This window comes from Diplotaxodon limnothrissa, linkage group LG22, assembly GCF_057381915.1.
Source record: "Diplotaxodon limnothrissa isolate DT_005_m linkage group LG22, D_limnothrissa_male_GT1.1, whole genome shotgun sequence".
Taxonomy (NCBI): Eukaryota; Metazoa; Chordata; class Actinopteri; order Cichliformes; family Cichlidae; genus Diplotaxodon; species Diplotaxodon limnothrissa.
The window spans coordinates 9,483,733-9,511,425 of NC_140616.1; the positions used below are offsets into that span (position 1 = coordinate 9,483,733).

At 40.9% G+C, this 27,693-nt stretch overlaps 1 protein-coding gene across 2 annotated transcripts in view; it reads left to right on the forward strand.

Annotated features, from left to right (window-relative positions):
- The window catches only part of myo1g (myosin IG), a 65,007-nt gene extending 38,050 nt beyond the window's left edge, over positions 1 to 26,957 (forward strand). For both annotated transcript variants that reach the window (XM_085345934.1, XM_085345935.1), the window contains exons 21-22: positions 2,092 to 2,249; positions 26,724 to 26,957. In XM_085345934.1, the coding sequence (XP_085202060.1) occupies positions 2,092 to 2,249; positions 26,724 to 26,886 (321 nt within the window). In that variant the 3' untranslated portion in view covers positions 26,887 to 26,957. The remainder of the gene's footprint in view (positions 1 to 2,091; positions 2,250 to 26,723) is intronic.
- The last annotated feature ends 736 nt before the right edge of the window (positions 26,958 to 27,693 follow it).

Below are 27,693 nucleotides of genomic sequence, written 5' to 3' on the forward strand. Positions count from 1 at the left end.
CAACAGAGGAGATGGCGAGTTTATATACTGCAGGTGAGCTATTGGCAAATAGTGAACAAGTGGGATTAATCAAGGTGGAGCAGACGATGACCAATGAGGGGGGACAAGGAAAAGGAAGAAATAAAAATGAAAGGAATACACAAGGAGCAGTGATTTCAAAATAAAACAGGAAAGAGCGTGATCTTTGAGGTATAGAAGTCTCCCATAGATACTAATTTACAATTTATTGGGGGACATGTCTTGCTTTTTTGTATTATCTCTCTTTTGAGTCAGTCTTGATTGAATTTAGGTTCGATTTATCTACCATGAAGTCTTCTCATAGGTCAGGGACCTCAAACTCATTTTATACTGCAGGCCACACGCAGCCCGCTTTGATTTTCTGTGGGCTGAACCCGTAAAACTCCAATTTCTGTTGGTGTAAAAAGTTTAACTACAGATTTAATCAAGGAGATAAGACAAAAGTGCAATATTCAACATTATTTCTCAGTTTTCCTACATGGTAAAGAAATGCTGCTGTTGTAAATGAAAGAAATCAGTCAGCATGAGTCTTTGAGCTTCAATTGTAAGGAGAAATGTGTAAAATGACAGATATCTATCATTTTATTACTTGTGAATGAGGGAGATTTTTATGGGAAGGAAAAGCTGTAAAACTAGCAAAGAAAGACTTAAAAGTTCAAAATTCCTGCCCTCCTTCACATTTTCCAAAGCCATCCAGCAGGCTGGATTGGGGTCTTTGCCAGGTCAATTCTGGCCCACAGGCCTTATGTTTGACACCCCTAGATTATGTTCCAGTTTAAACCTTAATCATAAGAATAAAGCAGATAATCAAGGCAAAGTATAAAAACTTAAAACAGCCCCTAATGTCTAATGCAGGGCAGTTGCATTTCTTAAATTTGTGACGTTTATATTGTAATTATAAATTGGATATTTTTAGATTTTTTTTGTTGGGTTGACAGAGTGAGCACCTAAAAGATATGGTCTTGTACTGTGCAGCCAAAGTTTGTTTGTCTATTTAGTGAAACTTTAAAGACTGAAGTAAACGATTAACTGAAAAGATCATAAATGAGCCTCATATCAAATCCATCTTGTGTTATTTTAGAGCTGTAATTTAAGCACTGCCACTGCAAAGAGAAGTGCTGCAGATACAATAGAACAAAGTAAAGTAATGTAATTTATAAAATATGTTTGGAACACAGTAAAAAGTATCACGCTGCTAGATCAGCTGTGCAGCTTCCCCTTCACTGAAGGGCAGGTTTAACCAGCGTTTGTCGGTGCTGGGACATCCTGCACATTGTCGTCCCTGCTGGATTAACCTGTATGGCTGGAGGCCGTAAGAGGCTTAGTCCACTCTGTCCTTCCATTTGCTTTCTAAAAACCCATGACACTTTCTCTGTCTGCATGTCTCCTCTGGTTTTGTCTTTGACCTATATGGGTCTCTCATAGTCCTTCTCTCATTTTCACCCCGCCGCCTTCCTCTCCCTCCGTTGCGGTAAATCAGTACATTAATTCCAACTGGGTCACAGCTCATGACTTCCCCTTCACTGCACCCACACACGTGCACCTCCAGCTTACATATTCTGAGCAGAAATAATCCGCTGGCTTCATTTATGGCATTGAATTTTTTTGATCCAAGATATGCTGCGCTGTACTGTATTAAACTCACAGGTTTTGTACATTGATGTGATAATCCCTGACAATTTTATACAAATGAATCCCCAATGCTGCAATCTGTGTCGATGAATATTAAAGGTCACTCAGCCTATAGGCAGGTCATGCATGAGGCTTTAGAGGAAGGAGAATTCTCACCTTTGGTCTTTTGCTAAAATAAAAATAGCATTGCAGCGTTTATGAAATACTCCTTTGGAGGTAAAGGGTATGGAGTTCCAATGCCGCCATAATCAGAAAAAATAACAAGCAATTTATCAGTGAAAGCACCAAAATTATTAAAATCTATGTATTCATTTATTAATAAGACCCTCACTAGAGACTATTTATCTGTCAGTGTATCATATTACATGAAAAGTCATACAAAGCATGAGCTCAAGCTTGGATCTGGCTGAGATCTTTCTTTAACGTGTTCTTTCTCCGCAGTTTACCGGAGTGAGCGTGACCACCGGGGTCGACCAGATGGTGGCGTTACACACGTCCTCCCAGGATGACGTCCTGCTGTGCCTGCAGCGAGGCGAGTTGTGCCCCAACCAGGACAGAGTGGGTGAACTGGTGGGAGCGATTGTGGACCACTTCACACGGTCAGTTACAGAGATTTTTTTTTCCTTTGTCTTTTATCCCGCACTCATTTATACTTATGTTGTCAGCCTGTAATGCACATTACCTTCAGGGTAAAAGTACTCAATACTAGCCTGCAGATAATTGCAAGTATTTGCTCCTAAAGATGACTGAAATGATAATAAACGGCCAAGTGCTGTGGCCTCGGTCATGGTATCTTAAAATGGATTATTCAGTTTGAAATCTGATTCTTTGTTCTCTACAGCTATGTGCGATTACATTACCTTACATCAACATATACTTATTTAACATCTGTGGGGGATTTTCTCCCGGAGCAATGGTTCCTAACCTGACTGTGGGTTATCCTATGAACAGGCACAAGTCAAACAACTTCTGGCAGAAAATAATTTCAGCCAGAATTTCTAGTATAAATATGCTGTTATAATAATGATGATACATTACAGTTGATACAATGATGATAATGAGGTAAGTGTATGTACAAGTAATCCCTGTCAGCAAAAAACTGCTTCAAATGCTCTGGTTCAGTTTTTTTTTTTTTTTTTATTCTCTTGGCTCTTTATGATGTCACTGAGAGCAGATATCAAGTTATGGTCATCGTACATACATCTCTGACTCTCAGCCCCTCCCACCCGCTGTTTTAACTTTCTATTTGCAAGGGGCAGCCAATCAGCCAAAAAGTTGGATAAAAGGAGAGGCATTGAAACAACTTGTTTTAGACAGTAGATAAACTCAGGGGCTACAACAAGACCAACAACAACAACCCTGCATAAGATAAATAAGCATTATACTGAACTTCTGAATCATGCAAAGTAGGGCTGTACAATTTTGCATAAAATGAGAATCACGATTTTTTTGCTTAGAATTGAGATCACGATTCTCTCACGATTTTCTTTTCCAATATAAATATCTTTGGTCAGGTGATAAGTGATAGCCTCCGTAATTTCTTTGTGCCTGCGGGAGTTCGACGGGTATAGGGAAGCGCTGTATAAGGTTCCCGTTATTGATGTATGGGTGGTTGATCGGGACGGATTTTCTCCTGACACTTTCTTGGCCTTTACAGCTTCGTCATCTCTCACGTGCTCTCCGTTGTTTTTTCCCTGCCAGCTGACTTCTGTATCACGTGGTATAAGCCTCCGCCCTTGTCATTTGTTGAGCAGGAAGAGTGAGCGCTTGTTTTCATGCAGCTTAAGTCCCGGAACAAAATGCAGTACAATTGTAATTTTTTTTTTTTTAAATCGTTGTCATTTCGAAATGAGATCGCACATAAGTATGAATTGAGATCGCAATTTTGTAACGATTAATTGTGCAGCCCTAATGCAAAGCATCTTTAGTAGAATCAAGGGATAAAAATATGGAGCTTGAAATGAGCATAATGGGTTTACTTTAAGAAATTATAAACTCACAAGGGTAAAATATAGCCTTTGGGCCAGACATAGCAAACAGGAAAACAACACCCATGAATCAGCCAGTCGATCAGAGGCAGCACCATGCACAGGAATCTGAAGACCAATGATTGCAGGAAGTCTGTACCGCTGTTTAACTCAATTTCAGAGCAGTCTGTTTCATCAGTGATCTATGCAGTGGTATATTTCAGACAACTGGCAAGATGTTAAATATAACCTGGTTTCGATTGAGTTATCCAATGTCTGGCTCTTTGCTTACTTTATTGAAGTCAGTATGGCTCTCTAGGGAGAAATGCTGCCTGCCCCTGCACTAACTGAAGGGGTTCATGGCTCAAAAGAGATGCCACAACACTGCTGCCTTTCAGGAAACGTTTATTTCTACAAAAGAAAATTTACTTGCAAGTGTTGAACACAAATAAGAGAGGCAGGCAGCAACTCCCAACTCATCTAATAATAAGTGAAACTTCAAAAAGCATCTGAGGAATACCGATGCTGATGGAGGAGAGGCGAGGCTCAGCAGGCAATCAGCACTAGAAGTGAAGCAGAGAAGAGAGCAGGTTAATGAGGATGCAAGAAAACACTAACCAGATGGCGGATGTGTCGGCCCACTGGGGCATGCGTAACAGGGTGCACAGAGTGGTCATCATTCTCAAAGAGATCATCCGCAAATTCAGAAACAAATTTGTTTTCTCATGCTGATAATTCACATCTTTGACATAGGTTTTAATTAGAATAAAACATTCTTCATAAAACTTTTAATGAATTAATCAGCGAGATGAGCCGGCGAAGTGATTGTTCAAAATGAAAACCTGCCGCTTTCCAGGCCTCGGTGTCACATGAAGAAACGACACGGCTTTAGCCCCATTGTTGCCCGCCAAACGTCTCGGTTACAACGAACTCTATTAACGCTGCATAACAATTACGTAAATCATATCCTTGGCATTTATCACTGTCATAGTTGTCGCTGTCTGTGTCCTGCTCTGAATAACTACCGTGAAATGAATCAGTCACGCTGACATTTATCACATTTATCACTCGGATTCCGATTTTTCGTTGCTGTTTATAAACCTGATTCACATCCACCCGCATTCATCTCTGCCAGACTCCATTTGAATGGTACGGCCCACGAGTTTTCACACACAGCAGACTGTTTTGGTTGTGCGCGCGTGGGCGGGTGTGTGTTTAAGTGTGGCCGTGTTGTCGTAAGTACTGCCCTCGGAGTCCTCACCCAGTCTGCAGCGATCGATCTCCTGCAAATCCTGCCAGCTTCATGCTGAGAGAATTTTACAAAAATAAAGACATAAACAGTGGAGCTCATATCTGAATTCGTTTCCCTTTTTGTAAAATTCATCACAGACTTTGCATTCTTATAGGTACGACTTATGAAGTTTCTAGAATAACAAAGAATCCAAAAACCCAGGACTGTGATCCCTTCATATAGATTCTAGAGTTGTTTACTGCGTTAGAGGCTGAAATGGTTACTTTTATTGAGTTGTGTTGTGTTGGAAGCCAAACAAAATGCTCTAATCATCATTAAAAACCATGTGATGTGATTTCTGGAATCACTGAGTGCAGATGAAGTGTAGACTGAGCCATCAGCTGACTCACATCAACATGTTTTTTATTTCTTCTGTCCTGTCCGTCGTTTTGTTTTTGCTCTCAGCTCAGAATCCGGCGAGACAGCAGTCGCTCCAGGGTGCATGTGTTTCTGTGTGCTCCCACTTTTATGAGTCTCTCTGTGTGTATGTTCAGCTTCCTGATCCCAGATCCCCGGTGAGGCTTTTGTGGATTTTACGAGTCTTAGACTTTTGGTCTGGGTTTTTTCAGGGGGGGGTGTATGGGTATCTATATCACCAGGGTCCCTGCGGCAGCTGCGTGGCTCTGTGTCGGGGTGCGGCAGGCGTCTCAGGGGGAGTCTGTTTCAGCTCTCCGCCTGTTATTGTGCCACCATCTGCGGTGAATGGAAGGGGGCGCGACCTCAGCTAGGCTACTCATCAAAAGGAGACTCATGAGACAAAGTCAGGGGTGAGATGTGCAAGTGTGCGAGCATGTGCGAGAGGGGGGTGAGGATGACAACACACAGACACACTCCTCTTGTGCTTCCTTCTGTCAGGAAATGGGATGCCAGACTCTGAGAGTCACGCGCACATCATTTTAGTTTTTATGTTTGGTGGGGAGAACGGTCAGAGGAGGAAACAGTCAATGGAGTGATTGTGACTCCTGCTGCTTTTCCTCGTCTCTTCAGAGTAAGTGAGTAGATCTGTGAGGCTGCCGGTGTTCACAGCTGAGAGAGTTTGCAGTGACACAGTGAGTTGTACAAAACTGGGTCAGAAAAGTCAGCGTTAAAGGCGCAAGGTAAAATCTGACTTCAAAGCCGCTCTGTGTTGTCGGTGAGGATGGCAAAGACAAGCTGTCTGGTTTGCTGTCATGTCACATCCGATTCTCATTCCCTCAGAGGACTGCGCTCTTTCACTCTCTCCTTTCCTGTACATAACCCCATCCTCTCATCCCTGATTCTCTCCTGCTTTCTCTTCCTGTCACCTGGGTCAGAGCTGTCAGTGTGAATGAGCTGTTTGTGTGTGTGTGTTGAGTGTGTCTGTTTACTAAGAGAGAAATACTGTGTATGTGTGTGTTTCTATGTGTTTTTTATTCAGGGGGTTGGACCATCTGCTGGGACAGCTGGGGGAGTATGAGTGAGCTAAAGGCAGGATTTAGGGTATGATCTGCTCCTGCCTCAAAAGATTTAGGAGGATTTTTACTTAAAAGGCAATTTGGGGGTTTATAATCTTATTGATCACGGCCACAGACTCCTTGCAGAATAAATAGAAGTTTGTACAAAATGTGCAGTTTGTTAACATCCTTCATGCAACTTTTCACATATTAGATGCTTTAAATTGACAGTTTTGAACTGACTTTAACAGAACCAATTGTAAAACTCTCAGTCTGTGGATTGATTTCGATATGAAGGATATAAAATACAAAAATACAACTCTGGCTCACTTAGCCCAGAAATTGAGTTTATTGTTCCTCTTATAGAGGAACATTGTTTATTGTCTGTATATATTAAATATATCAATACTTATTTTATGTAAGATAAAATGAACTTTAATCGCTCGATCAAACTGGTTTGGTCCAAAACCCACCCTGACATCATGTACAACTTATTAACTATAGTCTTGAGCTACCACTCATTCCTTTATATTTTGGTGGGAAATAGGTAGGTGAGTGGGGTGGCTTCTTGACAGCCATTCTTCCACTGAGACCATTACTAATGAGACTTCAAACAGCAGATGGAATAACTGAAGGGCCAGATTCATCTCTCAGGTACTACGTCAGGTTTTTGCTGGCTGACTTTCAGATACTTTTTTTGTTTTTTAGTGCTGCCATTTCTTCTTTTGTCCTCCACATGTCTACATTTCTAATTACGATTTGTTGAGCTATGCCAAGTTTTTGGCTAAAAGCTCTTTGGGAATGACCTTGTTTGTGTAAAAATACAATTTTACACCTGTCAAACTGTGTTACCTTTGGCATTCTTTTAGACTGAGCTAAAGACATGGTGAGATGCGTTTTTGCAACAAGTTCCTCGTAATAAAGTGTCTAAAATTGGTTCAGTGATAAGTTGTGTGTTATGTGTAGAAACAACAATGGTTTATCCCTTGAGTTAGGTGCCTTTTGTATCCTTAAATAACACACAGGTCAGTGTTGAGTAAAATTCGAAAAATCACACACCACTAAACAAAAATGTCTCAAAAAGCATATTGGTCATTTTTTCCCCGCACACCAGGTACAGCGGAATTGGCTCAGTTTGTCCCCGGTATACGTTTTTTGCTTTCTTCTGACCACTACTCATGCTAGGGCCTTCATCTGGGTCGGGATTTTCTCCAGGACCCAGGTCAGATTGGCTACTTTTTCTTTTCATCTCACACTTCTTCGTCTTCTTCGGTTTTACTGGCAGTTGGCAACCCATTTAATTAGAGCAGGTAGCTGTACTGCCCTCTAGTGGAAGAGAATATAATTGTTCTGCCCGTTACGCTGGTCGCTTAGAGTACTAATCAGGTGGAACCACGGCACACCTGATCATTTCTAACGACACATTGGTTGAGAAACACTGTCATAAAGGACATACACAAGATTTTTACTTTATTGCAGAAAGCTGACTGCCTGACTGGTTTTGGTTGCATTGCTGGATTGTGTATAGAAGACTGTATTGTACTGTGTTGTGTTGTGTTGTATATAAGGCTTTTATTAAAGTTGTATCTTTTTATTTTTTAGTTGTTTAGTGTTTCTGTGCATCATCTGTACATATGGTTTTTGACAATAATGCTAACTTTAACTTTGACCGATATACTCAGCTTTACTAAATTCAAATTCAAATTCAAATTCAAATTTTATTTGTCACGTACACAGTCATACACAGTACGATATGTAGTGAAATGCTTGGACAACTGCTCGTGACCTAAAGAAAACAAAAAAGGAAAGGCTATGAATAAGATAGGAAATAAATATGAAAAATTAAAAAGGGTAAATTTAACTAGGAAGGAATAAAATATAAATTAAGGTTAAAAATGAAATAACTGTACAACACAAATTAGAATGAAGGTAAATTTAACTGGGAAGAATAAGATAAAATATATAAATTAAAGTTGAAAATAAAATAACTGTACAACAAAATACACAATACACAATATAGAACTATATAAGAATGTATGAAGAAATCTAAATATAAATAAATATATACACAATAACAGCAGCTGTACAAGTATTAACTGGAAATGAAGAATATAGTGACCAGTGTTGTGCAAAAACAATGTCCAGAAAGTCCAGTGTGTGTGTAAGAACCATATGTGTGGGTCAGTACTGTGTGGTGGTGTGATTGAGAGACCGTATCGCCTGCGGGAAGAAGCTCCTCCTCAGTCTCTCTGTGTTGGTCTTCAGGGAGCGGAATCGCTTTCCTGACCTCAGCAGAGAGAACAGTCTGTTGTTGGGATGGCTGAGGTCCTTCACGATCTTCCTGGCCTTGGTCCAGCACCGCCTGCTGTAGATTGAGTGCAGGTCAGGGAGCTCGGAGCGGATGGTGCGCTCAGCTGACCGCACAACCCTCTGTAGAGCTCGTCTGTCCTGCATGGTGCTGTTCCCGAACCAGGTTAAGATGTTTCCCGCCAGGATGCTCTCTATGGTGCACGAGTAAAAGTTCCTGAGCACCTTGGAGGGCAGTTGGAAGTCTCTCAAGCGTCTGAGGTGGTAGAGACGCTGTCGGGCCTTTTTCACCACGGTGTTGATGTGACAGGACCATGACAGGTCCTGCGTGATGTGAACTGTCCACTCTCTCCACTGGGCACTCGTTGATGACGGGGGTCTGGTAGTTCCTCTCCTGCTTAGTGCTGAAGTCCACTATCAGCTCCTTTGTCTTACTGACGTTTAGAAGGAGGTTGTTCCTCTGGCACCACCACCACTATCTCTCTGGGTCAGAGGTTCTTCATTGCTAGCTTTGCATTACCCTGTTTAAGTGGATGCTGTGTGCAGCAGTACAGCATCGATAGATCGATACCTGCCCTGAGCTTAGTATGCACTTGACTGTCACATTTAAAGAAAGTTATTTTTATTCCTCTACTCCTTAAAATTTACTCTGTTTTCCTTCTTTCCTTCCACAGGAGTCAGATTATTGTAGCACGAGTGTGCAGGAAATGACCACGTTTCTTTTCTTTAATGACATATTTGTTTTCGTAACGTTGGTCTAATTACTGGATTTAGTTTGGTAAGATGTTATATTCCGGATATTACTCAACAATCTAAGATCACCCGTTTATTTTCTGATGCGGTTGAACAACATGTCAGTTCAGCTCCAAATTGCTGCGTTGCTTCATGTCGCCTGTAGCTTTTTGTTTTCAGGTTACTCATCAATCCCATCTTGTGAAACAGATACTGTTTTCATATTTAACACTAACACTCGCTGGAACTCAAGGATGAACTGGTGAACGTCACAGTGACCACATGACTGCCCCATTCTTGATAAATGATTTGTCTAGAAGACTTGAAGGGGATTTAACTTCATGTTGCACAACGTCTTGAACTAAAAGATGAGTTTGCTCCACCTTACTCTGCGTACTCAAAGCCCAGTTACAAGCCTCATTCACCCAATTACACACAAACAATGCAAGTCCTTTTTTCTAAACTTAAGCACCTTGCCTAATATTCATGTGCACACTCACACCGACCTCCAACTTTCCAATTGTTATATCACTCTAACCTCCTTATTGGTAGGTTACAGTCTGGAGGTTAGAGGTCTCTGTGATCTAGCAGACTATAAATGTCTATGTTAATGTTTTACCATATAATAATGAAATGATGGCATTTTACATTAAAAAGGTCAAAGGTCAACTTCACATTGACTTTCCATATTTCTGGTGTTTATATAGCACAGTAACTCAGGAACAGAAGGGAGATTTTTTTTATCATATTTAATATATATAGATGCTCAATTTATTGCACTAATCTTTATAGCCCACCTTAATTTAAAGTCTTCACTACCTATGTAATGAAAGTCTTAAACTTTGTAACTGTAAGTAAACGTATACTTGAATGATTTGTGGAGTCCACAAAGTGTTAAGATCTAGTTTCCTCACTTGCACTCTCCTCCTCTAACTCTTATTTGTTTTCATTTCCTCAGTCTGCTCCTTCCAGACTCTTCTCCAGCATTTTCTCCACTCGTCTCCACATCAGCAGTTTCATTTATGAATATGGAAAGACCTGGAACGATGTTGCATTAATAGCAATCTTCTGGGTCACCCATCCCTTTACAGCTTAGCAAGAATAATGTGCGAGTTCATTAACCCTAAAGTATATGTGAGAGGACTTGTGATTAGGCGTTAATGCCCAGATCAAAGAGAATCACATAGACACACATGCTCACCTGCTAATGATGGACTCGAGGACTTGTTTGACCTCGCTGGACATCAACAGTTTGCCAGTTATTCTAGGTGTGAGAGAAATCAGCCCTCTCATTTCTAAATTCAGTTTTTAGGTCGTGAAAGGCGTCATCCAAGTCCTGAAATAGCCTCCCCTGTTTCTCTGCCTCCCCTTTTTTTTTCTCCCTCAGTGGCTGTCCTCAATGTGCTCGTCTCACAGTCGGTCCTGCTGGCTGGAGCAACAGGAGCTGCATCTTGTGCTCCAACTCTCCTCGGTCATCTCGTCCCCTCTTTTATGTTTTTGTCCCTAATTTTTTTGTCTCTTAAGATTTTTCCAAACCTGCAGCTTCTGATCAGGTTCTTGTTTTGACTTGTTATTGGAGTTTTGATCAAATGCAAAGTAACTGCAGGAGCAGCTTTTAACCCAGACGGGTGTAAATAATGTATATAAACTCTGACCTATTTCCTTCTCAGTTCCCACAGAGCTGGCAGGTCATGTGCTTCACTGATTTTCTTCATTTAGCCACAAAATCCAGCCTCAGTCGCACTGCTATTTAAAGTTGGTCAAAACGCCTTGTTGACATGTGCAGTGTGTGGTTGACTTCCACCAGCGCAAGTGTGAATGATTCATCCCATGTGCACAAAATCACATGGCACAGCCACACACATTATAGTTCAGCAGCTATAGAAAGAACTGGCATACATTATCCAGGATATTCTTGGTCCCTCTTTTGGGCTTTGACCAGATGCTCGTTTTGAGAGATCAGACACACGGTCTAAATCAGGGGTGTCATTTTAGATTGTTTGCAAGTTCACATAACGAATAACACATATTGTTCCTTTTTTTAATGTAAACAACATTAAGGTCATGGTTCTCAGCTGGAGAAGTGTGGAGTGCTCACTCCAGTTTGCAGATTAGCTGCTTTCAGGCACAGGAGCGCCATTATCTCAGGGTCTTGTTCACAAGTGAGGGGAGTGGGAGGTTCATTCTCCCCTCGACTGTTAATGCTGCCAATTGGTGCAGCTTTGGCAGTGATGCCGCTACCACACTGAACTGTTGTGGTGGAGAGTGAGCTGGTCATGAAAGCGAAGCTGTTGATTTGCATTCATACCATCACCTGTGGTCATAAGCTGTGGGTAGCGACTGAAAGAATAAAATCAAAAGTGCAGAAATGAGTTTCCTCTGGAAGGTGTATGGGCACTCCCTTAGAGATAGGCTGAGGAATATGGTCATTTAAGGCCAGGGGACTCAAAGTAGATCTGCTACTCCTCCACACTGAACAGTCCCAGTCCAACTGGGAATAGATTCCAGGGCAGACTCGCGACACACTGAAGAGATTACATGTCTTGGCAGGCTTGGCAATTTCTCAGCGTTCCCCCACAAGAGCTGGAAAAGGTAGCAAGGAAGTGGGACATCTGGGCTTCTCTCTCTGTTAATTATGCTACACCCGCAACCTGGCTAAGCTGCAGAAAATGGATGTTTAAGCACAAAAATGTTCACTTTTAATAATAAATGTAAAAGTTATTATGATAAGTCTGAGTTGTCTTTAGGGAAAATAAGTGTAATTTACAAGTTTAATTTCATATATATATATATATATATATATATATATATATATATATATATATATATATATATATATATATATATAAATAATTGGTTTTAACCTTTGTTTTCACAACAATAGACACTATATTTGGTAGTGTTCATATGATTGCGTTCAGCATCTGGATAAACTTATTTAAAAAATCAACAGAAAAGACTGAGAGCCAGTTAAATCACTGACTACAGGCAGTGTGTGCGGCGCATGACAGACTTACAACAACAACAAATTTGTTGTTTATTTGGACTCTCCAGTTTGACAGACTGTATGCGATGCGACTTCAGATGAAACACGTGACTGTAATGTCTTTGAAAAAGCTTCATTTATCCATTTTAGAGAGTGACTCACAAAAGGCCAATTCAAAGAGCATTAATGTTACAGGAAGTTGGTAATACAATATCTCTCCTTCTCCCTTGCCCTTCTGGATGGCACTTCAGCCACTGGCAAACCGTGTAGGAAAACCATGTGACTTTCATTACAGGCAGGCATAGTCACGCATTTGGTATCACATTATGTTCAGGAAATCATTTAGCTGTAATCATCCACACATTATTGTGTTTCTGCTAAATTGCTGCTTAGTATAGACTTAAGAGGATACCTGTAGCAGGGTTCACATTCAGGGCACAGCTCAGAATATGGGTTACAACATCACCATAAACCTTTTGTTTTTACTCTGTTGTTACCTTGTGCATGGGGTAATGAAGTTGAACTCAAACGCAGCTTCAAACTCGTATTTAAAATGTAAAGGCGTTGTCTGAACCTGCCTTAAATTACAGGGTGACCAGTGAGTTAGACCTGAGGAACAACAAGGAATTAGGACTGTAAAATGTCTGGGTTATGTGGTGAAAAACAAGATTAAAATCTACTAACTGTCCAGTTTAAACGGCTTGTTTAGACCCCAATGATCTCATCCAGATGCTCCTCCGGAATGACTCCATTCCTTGCCTTTTTAAATGCTTGTCCGACACTCTTTAGAGGAAACTCATTTCTGCACTTGTGTCCATGGCCCTTTTGTAATGACCTTGTGTAAGTGTATACCTTTGCTTCACACTCAGCACTCTCTTCACCACAACAGCTTCTTCATCCTTGCAGACGCTGCACCAATCCATCCTATCCTCACTCACAAACAACAACCTTAGAACTTGAGATTCTTGAACTCCTCCACTTGGGGCAAGAGCTGTTTCCCAAACTCGAGTGGACATTTAACCTTTCTCCTACAGAGATCCATGGCGTCAAGGGTGTGTCCACACAAGAGCAATTCGCTGGTCGCCTGTCACTTTGTAGCTAGAAGTCAGTAGCTGGCAGACATTCCAGGCTCAAGTTGCCTAGGTAACCTTCTCATATAATTACCATGCTGAAATGTTTCAGTCAGTGGCATCGTTTATTCTCACTGGTAGTTGCTGATAGTTCAATCGCTTGCCTTGAACTTGAGAAAAGTTTAACCCAGAACTTGGCAACTTAAGATCACCAGCAGTAGTTTTACCCATTCATACTTGAAGTCACTGAATGTCGCAGAGTTTCTGCTGTTTCCCGTTGTCACATCACTGCTAGTCGTTTCAGTGTGGATGCGCTTTTTGACTTGGAGGTGCTAATTTTCCTTCTTGCTACTTCACACTGAGCTGCAAACTGCTCTAGCCTGAGCTACTGTAGATGGTAATGTTCAATGAAGCCAGAGGGACAATGTGAAGACTTAGGCCTGTTTTTCACCACTTTGACTGCACCAAGAAATTCTGTCAAAAAAATGGCTACCATGGTGAAGCCCAGCAGGAACGAGTCTGACTTAGTGTCAGCAAGACCAAACAGACTCACTACAGGTATACCAAATGGACCGAATACCCTTTAACAACAGGCCCAGTACAGCAAACTCCTTAAAATAATGATGTCACAGAACTTTATGGCAAAGTTTCTAAATTCTCGTATTTGAGTTTACTACCTGATGGTGTTCACACAGTGCAGTTAGAGTGCATATTGTGTATTTGCACTACTGGTTCTGTCAGGTATTTCTTCCTAACACAGCCGTTCTGGTACTATGTGCTTTCAAAGTTTTTCTTTGGCTCCCCTCTTGTGTTTTAGTATTTTGTACTTTTGCACGTGTCCCCTGTGTTTCTGTGCCTGTTTCTTATTTATTTCTTGGTTTGCTTCTCTGCTAGTTTGAAGTCTTTGTTTTTCGCCCCCTTTTTAATTGGCTGTCTCTCCCTGATTTGTTTCTTTTGTTCTTTATTTCCCTTTCCGCTCCATGTGTATATATAACCTTCTCTTCCCTGACTCCTTTGCTGTCAGGACATCTGTTTGTTTCTGTTTGTTTGCCTACCCATGTTCTCTGACTTCTTGTCTCTCCTGTGCTCCTCTCGTGTTCCTGTTTTCCTGTTTTGGTTTTGGTCTATTTTTCTGAAAAGACAGTTCAGTTTTCCCTCTTGGAATATTAATATTCTGTTTCAACTTTTATTATTAAGGTAGAAGTTTACTGTTCTTTTCCAGTATTTTTATTAAAGAGTAACTTTAAAGAGATACGTCTAATGAAATCATATAGATGAGAGAGTGGAATATAACTCACTCACTCACTGGTATAACTTGCAAATATATTAACCATATTTTTTTAAAGTCTGAGAAAGAAAATGAGGGAAAACATTATTCGCCCCCCTTTAAAGCTTGCTTTTTGCTGCTTTACTCCTGTCTGATTTGTGTCCTGCATATTTATCCGCATGCTGGGCACAGTGTGTTTGCAAATGTGTCCATGTGCACTGTTTGTATTCACTTTTGTGCTTCTCATGAAAACATCTTGTTCCTTCCTTGTTCCTCTTCTCTCTCTTGTCACCCCCACCAACTGTGCATCCCTAACACTTGTTCTGCCAGAGGTCTCTACATGTTAAAAGTGAATTCTTCCTCCCCTCTGTTGCCGAGTCTGCTCGTTGAGGTTTTCTTTGAAACCGTTGGCTCTTTATGATGATGAAGAGATGGCTGTTGTTGTGAGCCAGTGTTATATAAATCAAACTGTATTGGATTGAATTAAATTGAAAGCGGCATGAATGCAGATGAAGGAGATGCTACAGTACAGCCGTGAGATGTTTTCGAAACATCAAGTGTGCTGTGAAAGATTTAGACAAAGTGAATACTACATCATGCTTTCCTAATGAGCGCCTTCTCACACATTTACATCAAAGACAACATCAGCGGAGGAGCAGGTTTATGAAGACGTTGGCTCCTGTTCGTTTAACTTTTAAAGCCTCCTGGGTGCACTCAGACTGAGCCACTGACCTTGAAACTGCATCAAAAGGCCTCTTTGTGGATTCAAACGGCACACGTGCTGCCTCCAAATCCTCCTCCGAGTGCAACAAATGGATTCCTCACAATCATTTTCATTCTTCACTACAATGTTGCTTTAGTGCCAACTACTAAACCGTAATAAATGAAATGTTTTTAACAAAGCACATGATTGGCTGTTTGTTTTATCGTCGCTCAGCTGAAGATATCTGCACCAGTACGGGTTCAGTAGCAGGCATGACTAAGAGTTGCCTATCCAGTGACAAATGTTCCTGCTGCATAAAAACCCCTGATAAAGTTCGACCGCCTTATCGATAATCAATTTGAGGAGACGCTGGGCTCTTGCTTTGTGCGCTCCGTCATTGACTCTCTCTTAAACGGATTTGCTCTTATCTCAGAAACATGTCTGTTGTCCCGAGAATTAATCAGGACCAGGAAAATTATTTAAGTGCCTTTCACTCAGTGATTCAAGCCATGTGCATGAGCCAGTTTTAAGTCTGCAGAGTGTTGGCGTCGCATCTTAAATCATATTTTATCCATTCGGAGAAGTCGCTCTGTATGCATCAACTCTGCTGTTCTTACAGTATGAATCACTTTTTTTTCCCAGAATGCCCCCCTGCTGAGGCTCACCATGCAGGGTGCAGCCAGTTAAGATAGGCCCACTGTTAGCGATGATGCTGATGGTTATCATAATGGATGGGTGGTGATGATCAACGCTATGACGCTAAAGCGAACCCTGCAGGATGGTCAGCTCCCCGCCTGCCCATACCCGAAGACTTGAGTGGCCTCAGCCCCCGTTGTCCCCGCTGTGGGGGCTGCAGATGATGCTGTTGCCCCAGCGATGGTTGCCAGGCAGCTGGGGAAGTGCTAATTAAGACTGCAAGGGGAAAACTGGAGGATTGTGAGGACAGAGTGTCAAATTCTGAGAAGAAGATGGATGGGATAGAAGATTGCAAAGAGGGGGAGACAGCAAACAGGGTCATGTTAAGTAATGACAAATAATTAATCGTAACCGACTGATGTTATGTAATGTGTGTGTGATCTATACAAAAAATGTAGCGTTGAAGGGAATGCCTGTTATCTGAGTAGCTTCAGGAAGTTTACTGCTCCAAACTAAGAAGTGGTTTAGCTGTGCATCTTGTTTTTACACTTTTTTGTTTTACAGACTATTGGCATCTTGCACCAAAACAAGTCAGTCCCCATAGTGTAAGGCTCTGTGGGTTATGTTATATTTCAGAGGTTAGGTTTCTGGTTAGTATTGTATATGTCAGTTCCTGTTTAGTGTCTTTACTTCCGTATTGACTGCGTGTGAGCTTGTGTTTGTAGTGTGATGTCTTTAGGTGTCTTTGGGTAGTTTTTTGTTCTGTGTATGGCTACAGTCCAAAAACAGGTGACATGATGATGTCTGTGTGCATCTAGCCACAAAAATAAACTACAAGTCCATTGACCACGCGTGTGTGCTGGATCTCCTCCAACTCATTGACGTGTTGACGATTGTCCATTTTGTATGAACATTTTAGCAGGCTGGGCAGGGTGTGAACAAACCATTGGGTTACTTTGCCTTTTCAGTGCGGGCCATCCAGCAGTATGCATTCGCTGTGCACAAAATGAGCATGTTTCTGGTCACCCTTTTGAACTGATGTTCTGCCTTCTGGCTGGGACTGTGGGTTCGGCCAATCAAAATTGCTGTTTGGCTCTGTAACATTAAAATCTGCTCGGCTTGAATCCAAAGTTACAGAAGCAAAACTTGAGATTTGTGGTGAAATTGTGAGTTGCGTACAGAGGTCAAAACAGTACTTAAGTGCTCTTGAGCTGAATAAAAAGCCTGAGAGGCTGAAATTCAAATTTGCTATGGTTTTTCCTTTTTATGGGTAGCATTGCAGGTTATTTTGATCACCCTGCTTACACGATGTGTTTCCCTCTGTTTCTTTGTGCTAAGCTAAACATTTTCAGATGTACTAAACTGACAACAATATGAGACCAGTTTTAACATCATGAACCAAATACACGGTTTTATAAATGGCAAACTTCTCCTTTAATCCCGTTTCTAATCACAACCGAGTGTTCATACTGTATTCAGTTGTGCAGCTTCAACTGGATACAAAGTGAATGGGAAAGAAACAATTAAATGCAAATATGTCCAGGGTGGCAAGAAGTGTTGTGAAAATGCTTCTGCGTGATCTAAAATTTTTCCCACTTGCATGAAAATTTTATTTGTGAATCTTTTTCATAAAAACACACAGACCAAAGGAAAAGGAGAGTGGGAGAGGAAGTAACCAAGAGACTTTAAGTTCAGTCAGATTAGCTGAACATAGACAGACTACATCTTGTGTAGCCCATAAATAGTTCACAGTCTGCGAACTAAAGCATCTCATCTTGGTCGTCCAACATGCCTTCATCAGTTTTGTCTCCTCTTTGGACCTGGAGTTCCTTTAGAGCATGCTCAGATTTTGCTCTGCTCGGTCAGTCTGTGCACACCTGTGTAGTTCAAGAACCAGTTTTTCCTAAACCCGAGGATTCAGATAAAGAAATTGCCAGAGAAGAAGAAAAAGAGGAAACCTTTCTGATCTTTTGCACAGTGCAAAAAGTTCTCATTAACAGTGTCTGATGGAAGGTGCCGTTACATGACTTCAGGTGTCAAGCTGTTGTTTCTTTTGCAGGTTTCTGCCTGTTCTTTCACACACCCAAGTGTTATCTGCAGGCTATGTGTGTTCATGTGTGTTTATGTGCGGTGGAAGCGGAAAGTGAAAGTTATGGCTGCACAAGAGAATTTGTGTGTTTTGACAGTCTGATGTTGTCTAGGGTCTGTGGGATCATTAGGAGCAGACGTTGTCGCTCTCTCTGCTTGTTATCTAATCTGACAGGCCTCTGATACAAGCTCTTTACTTCAGAGAATTAGCAACAACCAACAGACGCTGCATTTCCTCCTTTATTGTGTACTTTTTGGGGTTTCTTTAAGCAAAATACTATGTTTTGTTGTTGCAGCTCGACAGTTTGAGACTTCTTGAGTTAATTAAGATTTTACATAAACTGCACAGTGTAAGATTAGTCGTGGTGACGAGGGACAGATGGGCAGATGACAGATTGGGAGAGGATAAATTAAAAATCCTCACAGGGGTCATAGTATATGGAAGGTGGTGCACAGTCACATAGGGGCAAAGGCACAAGTGGCTTTTTTGAATACTTGAATTTACCTTTAAAAACTGCACAACCTGACTTTACAGTTGTCACAGGTCTGACACTTCCACAGTTCATCACTCCTTCTGGTTCCCACATGGAGACAGCTTGCACAGTTTGCCTGTGGTGGCTCTTTGTCCAACGTCTGTGACATTCAGAAGTTGCCTCACAACAAACATTCGAGAAAACCAAAAAACAACAACACTAAATACAAATCCTAAAAATCACAGTATCACTGTCGCAACATACGATAACATACGTTGAAATGGAGACTCAGCGATGGTGTATCTTGCTGCCACATCGTTTTTAATTGGTCATTTGATTCGACTCTAGAGGGCTAAACCACTTACACTTAAAACTGTATAAATATTTATAGCGAAGTTCATGAGCTCAATCATGAAACGCACTGAAACACTGAACATTATTTTTAAGTTATGGTCCCCATTAGACTTAAAGTATGGTAAACCTTTTAAGATCATTGGCTAAGGATCAGTCAGTCACAAGTCATTAATAATAATGGATTGGATCTATAAAGTGCTTTTCAAGGCACCCAAAGCGCTTTACAATGCCACTATTCATTCACACACTGGTGGAGGCAGCTACAGTTGTAACCGTTGGGCAGTTACAGTTGGGCAGACTGACAGAGGCAAGGCTGCCATATCGCGCCATCGGCCCCTCTGGCCAACACCAGTAGGCGGTAGGGTAAAGTGTCTTGCCCAAGGACACAACGACCAGGACAGAGAGCCCGGGGATCGAACTGGCGACCTTCCGGTTACAGATGCACTTCCTAACCTCCTGAGCCACGGTCACCCCGCTCATTAGCCAGTGAGCATGCAGCCGCGAGATCTGATGCAGCCGCCATCAGATCTCACCTTACACGTCATGTCTAGTTTCAAATTGTGACTGCATCCATCTTTTAGGGTCACAGCTAGTCACCATGATACCATCGCAGCACAGCAACATTGATGGCATCTGTTATGTTTTGACTTCTTTTATATAGACATAAATTTAGCTGTCAGTACCCACACTGCCACCTTAAAGGCACAACAGAAAAAGTGAATCCACATGGTGTGGAAGGTGCTTTAGTTTAATGTAAGGCTAAAATAAAACAGTCCATCTACTATAAACTCTCAAGCACATGGTTTCTAGTCAGCATGTGAATTGAAATCAAAGCTTTCTAAAAATGCAAATCACACTTATGATTTAATGTTTTTTGAAATTATTTAACATAAAGCTGTTTGATGAACTTCAGATCTACTTGCCTAATGTGAATAAAAAATAGTTGTTGTTAGTGGTGAAATTTGGGGGATATTCTGAATCAGATGCTTCCATTCAGCTGATTATCTTATTAAGCAGGCTGATTTGCATCCACCCACAGCTGTAACTATAAGTCGTGGTGGCGCAGCTACGATAAGTTTTTATTTGACCATAATAAAATAGCTGATATTCATCCACCATAGACATGCGCTCTTTTTCCCAGTCATAGTTCTGTCAATGCGTGTATAGACTGAGGTCTTCTCTCCAGTCTGTTTTAGTGAAACTAACAGTTGATATATGTATTCATCAGCTCCAAGTCTTGATGGCAGAGCGGTGCAGACACACAGGCTCATAAACATAAATGCAGGTGATGTTTTAATCATACTGTGCATATCCCATACAAGTGTGTCATGCTTCTGTCTCCTTGGGACAGATAATCTTTTTATTGTTCAGCAGTTACATTTTAATTATCAGTCATGATTTAATCGTGGTTGCTGTGTCACCGCTTGTCCCTTGGAGGCACTGATCCCCGTTTTCTATTTAAAGTGAAGAGAAGCTTCTGATAATATTATAAAATATTCAGTTTACTGAGCAGTGTCCTCCAGCAGGACAAACTGTTTCTAAAGAAAACTGTGTAAAAAGACATTAGAAGCATCTTTTATCTGTGTTGGCACATTACTCCCTCTGAGCTATGCTGCATGGGAGTGTTGTTGTTGATCTGATTTTCCTACAGTGGCACACACAGCATCAGAAGCCCTGTGTTTCAGCAGGCTCACTGGCTATTCCTCACCACACATGCAGCTCAGCTGTAAATGAAATGGCCTGTAAGTCTCCATAATGGAGACACCAGAGGCATGTACTCACATCGGATTATCAGCATCCAGCATCATATTGGGGATGACAGGGAGAAATCCTAGAAAAAGCTGAAGAGGGGGAGGAGGAGGAGGCAGAAAAAAGGGGAGATGAGATGAGGAGTGGAGGGTCCAAGGGCTCCTCCAGGAGCTGCTGCTCGTCCCAGTTCTGTCTGCACCGTCGTCTCCATGAATTATTTGACTGCAGCATGAGGACGTTTTTGCAGACAGGAGCCTGTGGACCATGTTTATATACCACATCCCACTGCTCCCGTACAGACTGTCTCCTAATATGTGTCACTGATTTTATGATTTCCATGGAGGACATTTTGAACTCAATACCAAAGGGGAGATGTTCATAAAATAAGCTATCACAATGACAACTACGATGGGTAGTTTGCAGAGGGGAATCTTTACATCTTTGTTTGAAAATATGTGAAAAAATTGTATATATAAAAAAAGATAGATGGAAAATTATTATTATAATTAAACAGCTTTTCACTCCTCCTGTCATAGGCAGTGAGAGCAGCACGTGTAACCCTGCTAACGCTTTCCAATCACGGTGACTGTTTTAGCCACACAGCGTTCACAACAACCTGAGGTGTGAGTCTTCTTCATGAGAGGAAAGAACAAAAGACGACTGGTTCTGTTCATTACCAGCTGCATATTTTTTTATTTGTAGACTGTGATAGAGAAGCTTGTCCACAGCTCAAAGTTAAAAGAATCTTTATTTACTTTATTCTAAGCCTTGGTGCAGCACCTCAGTTTATCAGAGACAAGCTGCTTTAGCTTCTCTCTGTATGAACATTTGGAAAACATTGGTTGGAGACGGTGGCCCAAACAAAATTATTGCGACCTTATTCAGTGAGCTTGCAGTCTTGTTGAAGAAGGCGACCAGATGTGACCTGTCCTCAAAGTGAGTTTGGTGCACTGATAAAATGGCAATAAGACTGAGTCACACTAACATCAACACATTACATGCAATGGGGTGTGTCATAATATGTCTTAACCGTCCAATCATAAACAGAAATGTCTTTAATCTTGTTATCATATAGAAATATAACCCAAATAGTCTGCAACCAGTTGAATCACCTAAAGAGACGCAGCACAGACGAGTGTTTCTTATTGGTGCAGTATGACTCAGATTGATAGCATCGTGTTGGTATTCCCTGGGTTTATAAATAAGATTTGAAAACCTTTCTCAGTCTTTCGGAGAGTGATTACAGCCAGTCTGATTCAGGGCACGATTGTTTGGAGACCGGTTGTCTTCCACCAGTTGACCTGTGCAGTCACTTTACAACCAACTGGTCACTGCAGCAGCTTGCAATCAGTTTCCCTAAGCAAAAAAAAACTTAATGCAGTCATCAGGCAACCTGCCGCTTTAGCCTAGTAGCAAGGAGGTTGTCATCCTACTGACAGAGCTATAATTTAACTATCCTCTGACTAACTGCCCCTCCTGCAGGTAAAGATGCTCACAGATGATTACATTAAAGACATCAGCTCTTATTGACATCATACAGAGCCAAGAATAGAAAAAAACTGAAACTTAGCAATCATTTTTTTTATAAACATGCTGGCCTCTTTTAGCCATGTTTAAATTGAACAGCCTTTTTAGACCTTATATATAACAGAAGATAAGAAAAAAAGCCAATCCCAACAGGTTCACTTTTATGTCAAGGTCGACCTGCATTTCTGGGCCTTCTTTTTATTTTCTGCACAGTACAGACAGAGAATGCTAACATCTAATATTGAAGGTTTTCAAAGAGAATAAAAGAATCAAACCTTCACCCAAGTAAACTCAGGCCACAAGAGCTCCTCAAACCACTTAACTGTCTCTGTCTTGGGGGGGGGGGGGGTTGGCATTTTGTTGCTCATTAATAGATGTGAGACAAGATTGGAAACATCTGAAATCAATATTCATGCGACCTTACACAAGAAAACGAATCAAATCAAATTAAAGCCACCATGTTGTTTATTTTCCGCTACATTTAATACAGCTCCCCTCTCACTCTCACTCTCGCTCACTGCTGCTCTCATAAATCAGGGCTGATAGGAGAGCATCTGTGATTTTGTGGTGATATTTTCAAACATGCCAGAAACTTCCGAGCGAATGAGGATGCATTTCTGGCTACTGGGCAACAGGTTTGTGCAAGAATTTGGCCAGAATCTGGATTGTTTGTCTGAGCAGTTTGTCTGTTTTAAAAAAACAACTGTTAAATAGTTGTAGTCTGAATTACTCAAAACTACAAAATTATTGTGAGAAGCTTTAATATATTAAAAAAACTATCCAGCAGTCCATAACTGCAAAAAACAATACATCAAAACAAACTAATCATTCATAAGGGTGTTGTCTAAAGGGTGGGTGTAGGTAAATGAAACAGTTTGGTTAGGGCAGGGTCATGGTCGTGGTAATTGTTGGTTAAAGGCCACAGGCTGGACACCACAGTGTCAGACATTGACGGTTTGGTTGTACACCGATCCATCCACCCCAAACTGCTTCCTGGGAGGTTTGGCTGTAATGTAACAACATGCTTTGTGCAGCTTTAAAGCATCATTTAAGTTGGAAAAAAATGGAAATGTGTTGAGAAATCGTGCACTCGGTCAGTGACTTCTATCTGTCCCAGTCCGCAGTTACTTCTTTAATCCTCTTGTGCACCTTGAGAGAATGTCTTCCCTGCTATGTACGTTATCTAAAACATGTTATGTAGACTTAAAGATGGCTAATCTGTTCTTTTTTTTAATGAATTTGCAAAGTGAGGTCCTCCAATGACCTCCTAGTTAAAGGTGGTTCCCCATCTAGTGCTTGTGAACATTAAATGTTTGCACAAGCAACATCTGGGCCGATTTCTATTGGTGGAGGAAAGTCTGGTTATTGTGGACAATCTCAGCCTTAAAACAAAATTCTCTTGCTGCAGCAGAAAAATTCACAGGCCTCTGCAGCCTGTCATCCACTGTCCTCAGGCGCAGCCAGAGGCTTTTCTCAATGTGCGCTGCCGGAGTTGGGTTTCACTTCTGGTAGTGCTACGATGAGGTCAGCATTGTGCACAAATTAAAAAAGCTCTCTGGAGGTCAGTGGGTTTTTGTGTCAGGTTTATCATAGTCCAGCAGGGCTGGACAGCTGGTTTGGGGGTTCAGCCAGGCAGGGTTGGCTTGGCTGAGAAAAAAACAGCAGGGCCACACCTGTTGGGGTGATTCATGATGAATAGCATCACAGCTCTGGAAAATTGCAGTGACTGAGGTCAAACTCTTTTAGAAAGAGCACAGCAAATAATGCATCTGCAACTTTAAAAATAGAGATCTCAGTTTCCGTCAGAAAATTCAAGAAATATGTCCCCACTGCTTGACTTGAAGCATATTTTTAAGCAATTTGATTACCTGATCCAAATATGAGGTTTTCCACCGGATAATCTTTTTGTTTTATTCAGAATGCGGCTGCATTTCTCTGTAATTGTCTGTTATGGTTTATTACATTAAGCTATCACACCTCTGATAGCTCAATGTGTTTAATGAGTTTTTTTTAGTTATAAAAGAGTGACCGTGCTTCATTTTCTCTTATAAATGTTATAATATAAGCGGCTAATACAGGAAATTAAGCCCTTTTACCTTCAAAGCAAAAGTTTCACTTTTTTAACATTTTGGCTACAGCACTAAGACATATGTTGTCCATTGCAATTTTTTTTCTAGTTCAACTAGAAGTTAGCAAATGTGTTTGCAGACAACCCGCTGTCTTCCATGCAAACCATGAAGAACCTTGACAATCTGCTAGACATTAAAGTACAGGGAAAAGGAGGTTTTTGGTGAAGCACTCTTATTATTTGGCCTAGTGACAACCAGCAACCACTCACCAACCCATCAGGGAGTACACACATGCACGCAATGCGCCTCTGACATCACATGAGAAACCTGAATACCATCAGCTAGGCTAAACAAAAACTTCATGATTAGTTTATAACAAATGAATTAGAAAATTAATTTGCTGAACTAGCTTATTTGCTAGCTGAACTAGCTTATTTGCTAGCTGAACTAGCTTTTTTGCTAGTTCAGCAAATCAATTCATTTGCTAAACTAGCAAATAAGCTAGTCTAATCATGTTGGTTAGCTATAGTAAAAACTTGACAACCAGTTCCATGAAAATGAAAGTTAAATGTATTTAATGCTAATCATCATCTTTAAATGTTCAATACAGACTTGTCTTTGCTTTGAAACAATTCAAACAAATGAGGTAAAACTGAAAGTTCCAGCAAATACCACTTCCAGAAAAAAAACATTTTTCTTGCTTGTCAAAGACAAACTTGAGTATTCATGAACCTGAGCCTAATTGGAGGCAAAAATATTTGTCCAAACAATGTTGGATCAGGACATTGCAATATATGCAATCTAGTGCCAGGGGGCAAAGCCTCAAATTATATTTAATATGCAGGATAATTTTTTTATTGTACTTTTAACCGACTTTATGGGAGGTCCCCAGAGTTTGGTGAAGGGTTAAAACACAATGCACACACAAAAACCTAGCACTTCCAAAACAAAAGCATTACCGCACACTTATAATCCAGTTCACCCTATTCCTATCTCTATTCCACTAATGTACATAGCATTATATATTTATATAACACTATAATAAACTGCATATTTAAACTCTAAGATTTCAGGTGTTTCTCCTCAGATTTGCACCAACGATTGCCAGCACTGTTGCATAACAATAATTATGCAATCTTCCCAAAAATGGGACTTTATCCTTTATGATTTCCAGCCAAATTTTTGAAGACGACCATGCAGTCTGGGGAGAAGATGACACAAACACTTTGAAACAACACATTCGTCTGTCTTGCCAAACTAACCTCAAGCTTGCCAAGTTGGCTTATCTTTACAAGCCAGCCTTTATCATCAGTCACATTACCAATATTCAGAGGCATCCACAAATAGTCATTATGTAAATATTGCCTTTCATCTCTTTTTTAAAGCCATTAACTTGAATTGAAATTGAGAGTGTTTGCTGATTGGAGAAGGAGAGAATACATTCGCAAGAGAAACATTCTTACAAGCAGGAGTCTGAGCCTTAAACTCCCCTGGGCCTCTGACTATGACGTAGGTGGATTCAGTGTTAGAGTCTTTATAAGCATGCTGCACAGATCCAGCCATGTGCTGGGCCAGCTTGTGTTTGGTGGAGCAGCGGGGTCAAGGCAGCCACGCTGAGGCTGCGGGATCCCCAGGGGTCGAGGAGGAAGCAGCGACTTCACAGTGGATCATCTTCAGCTGACTGTGCAGCAGCCGAGCGAGCCCGGGCACACTTTCATGCCCCAGCTGTCAGCAGAGGGGCTGGATACTGCTTTGATCAGGAGAACTCAGCAAACAGCCAGGTGTTAGGTGATCAATAACAAATATTTTGTGGTGATGCTTCAGTTTTGGGTTTTTTTCTTTTTTTTTACTTTGTGACTTGCTCTGGAAATGTTGTAGTCTTGTTGCGGTAGACATTCAAAACACACTTCTAAGAGGAGCAGACTGCAATTTTGGTATCCCAAGATTTTGGATTAGCAGCAATTAATGCAATGTTCCTAAAACCCACACACCAGTGGGCAGGTTTGGGACTCTTGAATCTTAGCTTGTGTAGACCTGTATTTTAATGTCTGGGTAAAAATGAAATAAAGATCAAAGTTAGTTTTATATCTGTGCATCTGGGAATTCAGTCAAAAAAGGCTTAACAAAAAGTCTGTCTCCAAGTGAATCAAAAGCAGCTTCATATTTTCGTCTAATATCCAAGATAATATATAAGTGGCAATAAAAGTGATTTCTACAGCCCGTATATGGACATGGATGGATGTGGACATGTTTTAAACCTCCTTGTAATTTTCCCACTGAGCAATTGTGTCTGAACATCTTCTGCTATTTAACTGACCAGATCAATATTCCAGCAGTTTAATGAGTGATCCTGGTCCCTGTAACCATGATAACCATCAGCTAATCACGTATCAGTTCTGGCAAAGTTATTGAAACCCAAATGTTTGCGTTGTTGTCTTCCAGGGTGAAAAAAGTCCAGTTTCCTGTGAAGGTTTGCCGTTCAGGTTTGGAGATTCACATGCGAGGCAAGCCCAAGAACATCTCGGTGGAGACCAAAGCCGGTCAAACCATCGCCGATTTCAAGAAGAGTAAAGACGGTTTCATCCTGCTGGTGCCCGCTAACTAACAGTCCCCCAGTCAAACCATTAACAGCTACACCTCATCGACATCTAAGGAGAAAATATCAGCCACAGACATCCCAGCTGGACTTTAGCAAGAATTTCTTTTAATACATATAAACAATTTTGCAGTATATGAGGATTTTAAAGTAGTAATCTGAGCATTTTTTCTGGGAGAATCTGCTTTCTTCAGCACGCAGAGGAAACTGAAAGCTGAAATACTTTTATATTCATTTATAACACATTTATATGTATCGTACTGTTTATGCTTTTTTGTATTTTTATGAAATATAAAGATGTTTTTTTAAGATATGATTGAAAAAACAGAAACAAAAAGCACTTTTTATGATGATAAATATGGACATGTTTTTGTGTTGTAACACACTGCTGCCTGCAGACTGAGATAATTATGTCAGAAGTAATAAAAGGGGAAAGAAAAAAGACAGTGGGGGAAAATTCATTATTCAATGTTTACTTAAGTTCTCTGTATGTTAGTGTTTCTCTCATGTTTTGCCACATGAACAGAGTGAATGTCGACTTTACGCAGTATTTAAAACCCATTAAAATGTTCAGCCTTAAGTGGCTTTAAGGTTTCCCTGCAACATAATGAATCAGTAAAGACGCTTCTATCCGTCCTCTGAGTGGCAGCTATGAGCCCGCGTCCACAGAAAACTGGACCCCGTGACGCAGGAGCTGCTTCCTCTCTCATCCCCTTTCCTGATAGTTAGACTGATAAACACAAACCAGCACTGGAGAGGTCATTTAAATGATTTCTGAGGAATGAAACTGAACATTCCTTGTTTATTTATTGTGCT